The sequence below is a fragment of the Oncorhynchus tshawytscha genome, linkage group LG09 (genome assembly GCF_018296145.1).
Source record: "Oncorhynchus tshawytscha isolate Ot180627B linkage group LG09, Otsh_v2.0, whole genome shotgun sequence".
Classification (NCBI taxonomy): Eukaryota; Metazoa; Chordata; class Actinopteri; order Salmoniformes; family Salmonidae; genus Oncorhynchus; species Oncorhynchus tshawytscha.
The window spans coordinates 77752942-77765487 of record NC_056437.1 but is presented as its reverse complement, the minus strand read 5'-3'; the positions used below and the strand labels follow the sequence as shown (position 1 = coordinate 77765487).

The window sequence follows — 12546 nt, the reverse complement described above, 5'->3', positions numbered from 1 at the left end:
AGGGGTGAACGGGCTGGGGTGAGCAGGACAATACACTGAGATGACTGCAGGGGTGAATGGGCTGGGGGTGAGCAGGACAATACACTGAGATGACTGCAGGGGTGAATGGGCTGGAGGTGAGCAGGACAATACACTGAGATGACTGCAGGGGTGAACGGGCTGGGGTGAGCAGGACAATACACTGAGATGACTGCAGGGGTGAACGGGCTGAATGGGCTGCAGGTGAGCTGGAGGACAGGACAATACACTGAGATGACTGCAGGGGTGAAAGGGCTGGAGGTGAGCAGGACAATACACTGAGATGACTGCAGGGGTGAACGGGCTGGAGGTGAGCAGGACAATACACTGAGATGACTGCAGGGGTGAACGGGCTGGAGGTGAGCAGGACAATACACTGAGATGACTGGGGGTGAGGGCTGAGCAGGACAATACACTGAGATGACTGCAGGGGTGAACGGGCTGGAGGTGAGCAGGACAATACACTGAGATGACTGCAGGGGTGAACGGGCTGGAGGTGAGCAGGACAATACACTGAGATGACTGCAGGGGTGAACGGGCTGGGGGTGAGCAGGACAATACACTGAGATGACTGCAGGGGTGAATGGGCTGGGGACTGTGAGCAGGACAACAATACACTGAGATGACTGCAGGGGTGAATGGGCTGGAGGTGAGCAGGACAATACACTGAGATGACTGCAGGGGTGAACGGGCTGGGGGTGGAGAGCAGGACAATACACTGAGATGACTGCAGGGGTGAATGGGCTGCAGGTGAGCAGGACAATACACTGAGATGACTGCAGGGGATGAAAGGGCTGGAGGTGAGCAGGACAATACACTGAGATGACTGCAGGGGTGAACGGGCTGGAGGTGAGCAGGACAATACACTGAGATGAGTGCAGGGGTGAACGGGCTGGAGGTGAGCAGGACAATACACTGAGAGGACTGCAGGGGTGAACGGGCTGGAGGTGAGCAGGACAATACACTGAGATGAGTGCAGGGGTGAACGGGCTGGAGGTGAGCAGGACAATACACTGAGAGGACTGCAGGGGTGAACGGGCTGGAGGTGAGCAGGACAATACACTGAGATGACTGCAGGGGTGAACGGGCTGGAGGTGAGCAGGACAATACACTGAGATGACTGCAGGGGTGAACAGGGCTGGAGGTTAGCAGGACAATACACTGAGATGACTGCAGGGGTGAACGGGCTGGAGGTGAGCAGGACAATACACTGAGATGAGTGCAGGGGTGAACGGGCTGGAGGTGAGCAGGACAATACACTGAGATGACTACAGGGGTGAACGGGCTGGAGGTGAGCAGGACAATACACTGAGATGAGAGCAGGGGTGAACGGGCTGGAGGTGAGCAGGACAATACACTGAGATGACTACAGGGGTGAACGGGCTGGAGGTGAGCAGGATGACAATACACTGAGATGACTACACTGAGGACTGAACGGGCTGGAGATGACTGAGGGGTGAACAGGACAGGACAATACACTGAGATGACTGCAGGGGTGAACGGGCTGGAGGTGAGCAGGACAATACACTGAGATGACTGCAGGGGTGAACGGGCTGGAGGTGAGCAGGACAATACACTGAGATGACTGCAGGGGTGAACGGGCTGGAGGTGAGCAGGACAATACACTGAGATGACTACAGGGGTGAACGGGCTGGAGGTGAGCAGGACAATACACTGAGATGACTACAGGGGTGAACGGGCTGGAGGTGAGCAGGACAATACACTGAGAGGAGCAGCAGAGTGGAAAGGAGGAATCTCACTAAAGCATTCCTCTCTAATCCAGCATGAAGACGCCAGAGAAAACACTACCAGCCCCAAGGTGTTCTGGGCAAAGCCAACAGTAATAACTAACTAACTGTGTTGTCTGCCTGCTTCGCTCTGCCTGTCACCGTGTGACTGCCCACTGGGGTTTTTGTTGTTGTTGTTGAATCAACATTGTTTCCACGTCATTGCAACAAAACAAAATCAGTGTGATGATGTTTAATCAACGTGGAAAACTGATTGGATTTGCAAAAAGTCATCAACTTAAGGGAATTTAGTGTTTTTTTGTACCTAAATCCAATGACATGGTGATTTTTTTTGTTGATTTCATGTTGAATTCATGTTAGTTGACAACTCAACCAAATGTACATCAAAACTGTTGTTGAAATGACATCTGTGCCCAGTGAGTGAGAAATGTGTGTACATCTCTCTTCCAAGGTGAACTGGCTCTGTTCAGGGGTACTGTACAGAATTACATGTCAGGGATGGGCAAATTTAATGGGGGCGGGGGTCACAAAACGCTGAACTCGTCATGGGGGGGGTCTGCATACCTGCATCCATACCCACACATGCAACCTTTTGGGGGCCCTAAGCGAAATTTGAAGTTTTAGAGTTCATTTCATGCCATTCTACTCATTTTGCCATGGGGCGGAGAGAAATGTATGCAGTTTTTAATATGATATCTGACTGAGATTGACTAACAAAATCAATGGGGGCTCTCGGTCGGTAATTCTACCATGATTACTACAAGTTTAGATAGCTGGCCGCAAGACTAATTTACAATCTAAAATATGTTTGCTGACCAGGGCTAATTGAGTGACTGCCAGTTACCCATCCAAATCAAATCAAATCCCTGGTCTATCTGGTTTGGATCCAAATGACAAAAATCACATTCAACAGAACCTGATGCATTTTTCACGAGGATACTCGGAATTCTGCTCAGGTCTTTCTTTCCTCATGGCAACTGAAAATAAAGCAAACAGTAACACCCTACTACACAGAGACCCTACTACACAGAGACCCTACTACACAGAGACCCTAGGACACAGAGACCCTACTACACAGAGACCTTACTACACAGAGACCCTACTACACAGAGACCCTACTACACAGAGACCCTACTACACAGAGACCCTAGGACACAGAGACCCTACTACACAGAGACCCTACTACACAGAGACCCTACTACACAGAGACCCTACTACACAGAGACCCTACTACACAGACACCTTACTACACAGAGACCCTACTACACAGAGACCCTACTACACAGAGACCCTACTACACAGAGACCTTACTACACAGAGACCCTACTACACAGAGACCTTACTACACAGAGACCCTACTACACAGAGACCCTACTACACAGAGACCTTACTACACAGAGACCCTACTACACAGAGACCTTACTACACAGAGACCTCACTACACAGAGACCCTACTACACAGAGACCTTACTACACAGAGACCCTACTACACAGAGACCCTACTACACAGAGACCTTACTACACAGAGACCCTAAGACACAGAGACCCTAAGACACAGAGACCCTACTACACAGAGACCTTACTACACAGAGACCCTACTACACAGAGACCTTACTACACAGAGACCCCACTACAGAGAGACCCTACTACACAGAGACCTTACTACACAGAGACCCTACTACACAGAGACCCTACTACACAGAGACCCTAAGACACAGAGACCCTACTACACAGAAACCCTAAGACACAGAGACCCTACTACACAGAGACCCTACTACACAGAGACCCTAAGACACAGAGACCCTACTACACAGAGACCCTAAGACACAGAGACCCTACTACACAGAGACCCTACTACACAGAGACCTTACTACACAGAGACCCTACTACACAGAGACCCTAAGACACAGAGACCCTACTACACAGAGACCCTACTACACAGAGACCCTAAGACACAGAGACCCTACTACACAGAGACCCTAAGACACAGAGACCCTACTACACAGAGACCCTAAGACACAGAGACCCTAAGACACAGAGACCCTAAGACACAGAGACCCTAAGACACAGAGACCCTAAGCCACAGAGACCCTACTACACAGAGACCCTAAGACACAGAGACCCTACTACACAGAGACCCTAAGACACATAGACCCTACTACACAGAGACCCTAAGACACAGAGACCCTACTACACAGAGACCCTACTACACAGAGACCCTACTACACAGAGACCCTAAGACACAGAGACTCTACTACACCGAGACCCTACTACACAGAGACCCTAGGACAAAGAGACCCTACTACACAGAGACTCTAGGACACAGAGACCCTAGGACACAGAGACCCTACTACACAGAGACCCTAGGACACAGAGACCCTAGGACACAAAGACCCTAGGCCAGAGACCCTACTACACAGAGACCCTGGGACACAGAGACCCTACTACACAGAGACCCTACTACACAGAGACTCTACTACACAGAGACCCTAGGACACAGAGACCCTACTACACAAAGACCCTCGGACACAGAGACTCTACTACACAGAGCTCCTAGGACACAGAGACCCTACTACACAGAGACTATACACACACACACATACAGGCTGAAGTGGCTGTTCCCTATGAAACTGAAAAACTGTCCCTCGTTCATCATGTTCTAAGAGTCCGGGAGCTTCCATGGAGGTCATTAAAACACAACACTTACAATTTATAGACCTCACTCTGCTACTGAGGTCACATCACAGCTATTAATAACACACAGAGCCAGTTTCCATCCCTCCATCCGCCTGGCCTCACAGACAGAGGGGAGAGAGAGAGAGAGAGAGAGAGAGAGAGAGAGAGAGAGAGAGAGAGAGAGAGAGAGAGAGAGAGAAGAACATATCTTTCAGATCCATCCATCCCTGCCAGAGGATCTGAAGCCATTGTGCAATCTGCGGTGGGGTCCACTGTGGGCTTTGAGAGACACAACACACAGATGATAGATAAACCATTGGAGGAGCTGGGGAAAAACACACAGAGACAAAGAGCGTTCATCCCCAATAGCAGTGAGAGAGAAAGGGAGCATGTTCAGAGAAGAGGAGGCCTGTGGGCTGGTCCGCCGGCCGGCTCCATTCCTCCACACACGAGCCCGTCTCTCCCAGCATGCGGCCAGCAGGCCGCTCAATGGCAGCACCTGGCCCTCCGCTTCACCCCCTTTGTCAAAGATCTGACTTCACTGGATTACCATCACACCATCCACCAGCTGTTGTCTCCCCCGCCCCCGCCCCTCCCACCCAATTCTTCCAGCTGGATCCACTCTGAATGTCACCCTCTCAATCTGCCTAATTATCTCCGACACTACAGCGGCCCCTCCGTTGCACATTCCATCTACACACAGACATACAGGGGCAGGGCGGAGCAGAGGGGACCCGTGGCCCTTCAACTGACTGCTCACCTAGAGGGCCACTCTCTCTGTGATAGTCAACCTCTTCACCATCAAGTGCACCACACGTCTGTCTGTCTGTCTCTGGGCTTTGTGCTCCCTTGGTCTTGTGTTCAATTATGGGATTCAGAGAGACAGAATGAGGGACAGAGAGAACAACAACGTTCTGTCCAATGATGTGTGTATGTTTTGTACTTTCCCCAACCATCCAGGATGCTGATGTAAGCAGGTGCTTCAAGAGAAGAGAAAAGAATAGCTAAGACTCAAACTATGACTCAACAGGGAGTATCATTCCCTGAAGCCAATGTACTGGATCCAATATACTGTTATCATGATTCAGAGAAGAAGAAAAAATCACTTGGATCGTTGTAGTGTGTGTTACAGGTGCATCAGCATAGTAGTCCCGCCCAGGCCAGACCAGCCAGCCCCTACACCTATCAGAAGTGACCCGTCATGCTGGCTCAGTGAGAGGGTGGAACAGGTTCCAGAAGGATTACTCCTGTAATCTGCTATCCACTACACATGTCTGAGACCCTGCTCGTTCACCTTAGACAGGGCCACAGCAGTGAACCATGAGGGGGCCACACAGACAGGGCCACAGCAGTGAACCATGAGGGGGCCAGACAGACAGGGCTAACAGGGAGGGAGCAAAGCTTCATGGTTCTGGCATGCTTAGAGGAGAGTTTAGTATCATGTCTTTATGTTTGCCAACCAGACAGAGGATACATTGGTATCTGGGACAGTAACAATGACAATAAAAAAAAGATAGAATATTACTGTCACCTGAGAACAGAGGAAAATAATACTCATGCTGCACAACTTCAGAGAAGGACCTGATCAACAGCTTCTGCTCTGAAACATCAGGTAGGAAAATCCACAGGTTGATTTCAAACAGAGAGCTAATGGCTAGTTTGCCCTCTGTGATTTTCAGGTAAAATCTCACGTGTCTCACCAGCGCTCTACAATTTCTTCCTAAAGCTACCACTTTTATCTCTATCTTCTATTTCTCTCTCTCCATTCCTCCCTCACTCTCCTGTGCCCTTTCCATTTCTCACCCTCTCCCCAGCTCTCAGCTCTCCTGATGGTGTACGGTTGCAGTCGGGTATCTGGGGGAAGAAAGGATCTTTTCTGCTGTTGTGGTTCTCCAGTTACACTGGGATCCCAGGGGATGGGGTGAGGTGGGTCCTCCAGTCGCCTCTGTCTAGGACTGGTTTGACCACTCCGCTCCCCCGTTGGCCGGGCTGAGGCGTCGCTGCCTGTCCCGGTCATGGACCTGCTGTGGGCGTGTTACCATTTTGTGTGGTACGCATTTAGATTTCCTATTGGGAATCTCTTCTATGTCTCGCTGTTGACACTGACCCAGAGGGGTGATTACGCATGAATTGATAGCCCTCCACGCCCCATACATATAGACACACAGCGCCAAAAAAAGCTGAGGAACACAAATCAAGAACACACTACACACTCTCTGAGAAGTGAACACTAACCCAGAGACATTAGAGTTGGGAGACGAATGAACACGCTCGGTCCAAGTTCAAGGGTTTAACTATGTACAATGATACAGTAATGACCCGTAGAAGGTTGAAGCATAGGCCAGTTGGTAGCAGAGTTATGTGAAGACACACAAGTCTTTAGCTCCAGAAAGTCTAAGCAGTTTGAAAACAGAAGAGAGCTCCTCTCACAAAGAACAGCTTGAGGAGCTATTCACACAATTACACATTTACCCACCGCTTCCCCTGCTTTAGGTAATGATTTGAGAACTATATTGTCGTTTGTTGGTGACTGGCTTCACGTGCTTTTACACAGACACTACCTGACACTTCTATACCTTTATGTGGTGTCTGTGACTGATCTTTTACAATGGCCATGTTTTCAGACAGGTCAGAACTGGGATGTAAGTAATGAGATGGCAGAGTGGAATGTTCCAGGCAAGCAGCAACTATAGTATAGACTACTGTGGTGGAATGAGTGGTCAATCACTAGCCTACATGAGGAGCTACTATATAGCCTGGTTGAGAAACTCTACTGAGCATCGGAGTGATGCTTGGTGATGTCAAATAGCCTTTGGCTCAACTGTAGCATGAAGGTGAGGGTCTTGTCACCAACCAAGTCCTAAAAACGACTGTAGTGGAGAGAAGCTGCCTGTCAGCCAATCTCATCAGACAAAAGTAAAAACCAAAGGAACCAAGTGTTAATGTTCCGTCTAATTCTCAGCTCTGGTCCAACTTCAAACACTAATGCATTATAGGCCCAATGGTAAAAAGCCTTATGGCCCCCTCGCCATCATCACTCTGTATTTATCCTAACTACTGAGATTGTTTCCCACGTAGCCCCCTCGCCTATTGGAAAAACAAAGACCCTTAATCACTGTGAATGAGTGTGAGAGCTCACACAGAACATGTCCAAATCAGGCGGGAAAGTAAAAACAGCAGCCCCGGGCTCTCTCATGATAACAATCGTGTTGCTTCACCGATATAGAAACCGTGGGAAACTCTCAAAATGAATTCTACTGGTTACGAAACAATCCATGGAATTGCTTATAAGGAACACCTTAGTCATGCTATGACCAGTTTAATACTGTAGTTTATGGTCCACAAAGCTCTTCATCTTCAACAGGTGCAACTCCAAGTGAACGTGTGTCACAAGCCAAACAAGTCCAGGCTGGAACACTCCATTCAACCTGTCTGTATGTATCCATGTGTTGTTCATTACACACATTACACCTCAAGTAGTGGTTCGACTGCAGACTGAAACATTTCATTAAACGTGTCAAATGTTCACCTTAAACACGTGCCTATTGTCCACATTGTATCGATAACCACCAAGCACTTGGCTGAGTTCCAGCCAATTGTGAGCACGGTGCAGCTCAAGTTGTATGCAATGCAATGATTTACTAACCAATGCTAAATAACACAAGTTCTGCATACTGATACAAATGAATAAACTATGCCTACTTGAACCGTTTCTACCCCATAAATCCTCAAATAATCCTGAGAGCCTACTCATATGCCTGGGCCTATACTGTTTTCAGAGTTCCTCCTCATCATGTCACCATTTAGATCAATGTAGGCCTGCAGTGATTTCGTACATGTGTGATCCATAAAACATGATGTTGCACTTACATGCATCGCGAGGGTGAGTCTATGCACGTTCCTCCATTGTCACAAGGTCTGTATTTATCCACGCAGCGGAATCCTGTGAAGAGGAAGGAGAGATGAAGGGAGTCCGACCCATGGTGATCAGGCCCTTTTCTCAGGGCAGATTTGAAATATTAATTTAATCCAGACATTTGATAGAGCAGCCTAAATTATTTGTGGGAGGAGAAGTGGCCATCTAAAATATCTATATATGTATATATATAATCAAATTACATTTCTCCTCCGTTCAGAATCAATCATTCCAACATACCGGTAAGCCATGTGCTGGATTTCAAACATGTTGCTCTTGGCTAGACAGTTCCATTTTCCCACTCGTTAAAATGACACTTTATGGACACACCCGCTGACATGGGTACGCTGATGTTTACTTTCTTGGCAAGAGCTGATAGCGTTATCTGCCTCTGAATGCAGATGCATGCTGAGATGGGTGTAGACAGGGAAACGAGATAGGTTTCCATTTCTGTTTCATTGATTCAAAATCATTTTTAGTAATAATAGGTTTGATATGGTAATTATTGACTATGTGGGATAACTATACGAGTATCTGCCAACCCGTTTCGTTGAGGGTAGGCATAGCATATAAGCCAATGAATGGTTTCCATAATTTGTTTAATTACAGTGTAATGTAGCCGACTCAAGTTGATTAATGTTCAGGGTTATTGCAAGATAATTAATTTATTCAGAGTTCAACTATGAGCTTCCATGTATACAACCAATCAAATGTTGCTACCATAAACTTTTATTTTACGGGATGTCAACAAAATAGACCTATAGGTTACTTTCTCAACAGTAGGCCTAGTTCAAAGGATTTTCAAACAGATCTGGAACTCACAACCCCATCAAACATCCATCCAAAAGGTTTGTGAGCCATATGTGGATGCTTATTACACAGCATAGCCAGATGCATGACCTTTTTAAATCATGTTAAATGATATTCTAGCACTCATCCCATCCCCCACAACAACAAAGTTCAATTGTTAAGAGCTCTTTGTTCAGATAAGGGGGGTAAAGTTGCCTCATCACCCCCCTTCACTCACAAACAAATCTCACCCTATACCCCCACGAACGAGGATAATAGACTTGAATGAAATAGGGAAAATATTCATCTCCTACAAGACATACATATGGAATTCCGTTTTTATGTGAGTGAACCGTGCTTCTAGCCTACAACTTGTGGACGAATGCCCGAAGTAACTTTCTTTCAATTGTTACATTCCGCGTTCCGTTCTTGCGGGCTTGCTTGCACAGCGCTGCCAGCGGCACTCCATACTATCGCTTGTAATTAAGTTCTCACCGTGGCGATCAGCCTCGTAAAGTTACCCACAGAGACAAGCGGATTCTTTGCTGTTATCGGATGCAATCTGTAAACAAAAATCTCACCCACACAATAGAACATGCAACATTTGTATCAACCTCCACAAAACACCTCCCAACTTCCTTCCATTGAACACATTGGGCTTTGTCACTCAAACACTGCTAGAAGTTAGAATAACTTCAGGGGGCAAATATTCCAGTATAGAATCCTCCTTGTTCACTACCAGTCTACAAAGAACATTATGCAAATACAAAGTTTCGTAGCCTATTACTGTAGGCTATACAACAACGAATGCTTGTTATCCAGTTATTAACCCGTTATAATAGCCTTCGTATGTGTTAGAAATCGAACTTTGAACAGCACTAACAACCAACCATGCTTTTGTAAATGAAATGCTTAAAATAAATATTTGTAGCCAAGACTAGAGATCAGCTAGCATGTTGTCTGGCATGTGCTTCAATATGATGCCATTTAAATTGCGCAGCGCACAGGTGACAAAATGTAACGTTAACAATTTGTGAAGGGGAAAAAACAGAAAAAGCTAGAATATGTCCAGACTTGTCTGCTAGCCAAATTTAGAAAAAAGCTCACATACACATTAATTGAAATATATGTGACTGTCAAATAACTGAATTGTCCTTACCTTCGCAATTATGGACCAAGAATAACATTGCTAAAAATATCCAAACTTTATAATTCCCCCCCATCTCGGTGGAAATTTGTCCCAACTCTTCTCTTTGAAGTGTTAACTTAGCAGTAATACATCCTTTGAGTTCACCGAGAGATAAAAGTTCCAAGAGGCAGTGTCTGGGATCTTCAAAAAGTTCATTAATCAACTAAAAGTAAAAACGGTGTATAAATCGTATAGGTCCTATCCCGTATTAGCATTCGCAGCTCGGACGCGGCTGCTGTGCGTCTCCTCCTGGAACTTTTGAAAAACTATTTTTTCTTCTCAGCTTGAAGTCTGCGCTGGGAAACAACTTGGTATTACTCCGCCCTCCTTTTCTCCCTTTTCCACTTGCAGTAAGGGGTTACACTCCGCTCAAGACAAATAGTCCGCAAGCCACCCCTAAATGGACCGATGTCATTAGCAACATTTAGGGAGAGACCAGTCTTGTTACCTTTCAAGAGTATCACATATAACGGTAGCATTGAGGTATCTCTCACTTGAAAATAATTTCAAAGAAACAGTAAATTATGTAATTAATATGACAGCACGTTAAGACATAAATGTAGACAGTCAGTTTGTACTGGCACTTTATATTGAACATTGTAATGGATCTGTAATAGCCAATCTAGGGTAGACTTACATTAAAAAGTTGTGATCTCAATGCAACAAATCCATGAATTAATGTTGACCCACTGTTAGCTATCTAATTTCGGAATTATATAATTTTTTTAATAGCCTACTTTTTCCATGGGTCATGTTGAGTGTCAATCAAATCCATTTTGAAATATCAAAGGCATATATAGAAATGTCAACTTCTACCATAGAAAATCTTTGCCATTACTACTTGATATGATCTGTTACCATCAACTTGATAATAACAGATAACAATCTTTGTAGAATCACAACATGTTTACAGTTTAGTGTGATGGACTACTGTTTTCCTGACAATGCACCTCTTGTTATCCTGACAGGAGTGTGTCTGGGTGCTACTTGTTTGTTTGTTTGTGTGTTTACACTTGATGCTTTGCAGATGAGACTGTGAATCATGTTTACATGATGTAAATGAGAGCAGACAACCCTGTTACCACCCTTTATACTGCTACTGTCAGGGCTACAGGCCTCTCTTTCTCTCAGCCTGCCTCTCCAGAGTCCACAGCCCTACGTCAGTGGACTCATTTTATGCAGTCGCTGTATAGGGCCTCGGTTGTTCTGTGTGCTCAGAACGGAGCCGGTCGCTTACAGAGACAATAAGCGTGATTTGAATGAGAAAAGGAGTCCGCCATTATGACACAGTTTCTCTCCGCGGGGGACTGAGGTGAAGGGGGGCAGTAGCACACTGACATTCTGCTCCTGGCCTTGAATAAATTAGCAAGCGCTAGATAGGGGGTGTGAATGTAGCAGAGCTCGTTTGGAGTGGAGTTCGTTACAGCCAGTGACGTCACTCTATAGGGGTAATTGAAAAGAGCTTGTTAGGGCCCACCAGACACCTGCCTCTTTTGGCACCGACCCTCTAAAACGTGTTCTGCTGTAACCATCCCAGTCAATAGCCGGATTCAGCAGTGAATACAATGGTTGATGATGTACACATGGTGGGTGGATGAGTTCATTTCTTCACTAGCACCAACAAATCATTTTGATGTTGTCACACAGATATAGCCACGGGGTGCAAACTGACTCTCAACCCAGACTCTCTGACTATGTGTGAGTGTCTCCATATGTTTGCGAAAGACAGATGTAGAGAAGAAGAGAGGTTGCGAGTGTGTGTGATCGGGTGAGTTTGTGTATCTCACCTGGCTGGCCACAGTTTTGTCTTGCAGCCGCAGGGCTTGTGGTGTAACCTCTCCATATGGGTCATGTCAGGCTCCCATCTGTGTTCAGAGTCCTTTCCAGCTGGACTGACTTCCCAGAGAGGGTTTTCTCCCTGTGTGCTGTAAGACAGAGAGTCTGTTAGGAGAGTCTATAATCACCCAGGAACTCCATGTCTGACTGTGACTGCCTTATCATCCCTCATCCTTCCCTGATGACCTTCACAATAAAGGTCAAAATGGGCAGTTGACCAATCCCAGCTGCAACCTTGTCATACGCTCATATATCTCAGTAGAGATTTCTGTTGAATATGTTATATTTGGGGGTAATGGACCACTGAGAGGGGCATTCCCCAGTACCACAAAGTAGTTTGGGGACACTTTTGTTTGTGTATGTGTTCTGGTATT

At 46.4% G+C, this 12546-nt stretch overlaps 1 protein-coding gene across 1 annotated transcript in view; it reads right to left on the bottom strand.

Annotated features, from left to right (window-relative positions):
- LOC112258791 (neurogenic locus notch homolog protein 2-like) overlaps positions 1 to 10609 on the bottom strand; it is a 47420-nt gene extending 36811 nt beyond the window's left edge. Inside the window, exons 1-2 of the mRNA XM_042327495.1 lie at positions 10307 to 10609; positions 8313 to 8385 (exon numbers count right to left, since the gene is read on the bottom strand). Of these exons, the coding sequence (XP_042183429.1) occupies positions 8313 to 8385; positions 10307 to 10370 (137 nt within the window). The 5' untranslated portion in view covers positions 10371 to 10609. The remainder of the gene's footprint in view (positions 1 to 8312; positions 8386 to 10306) is intronic.
- Positions 10610 to 12546: the final 1937 nt, after the last annotated feature.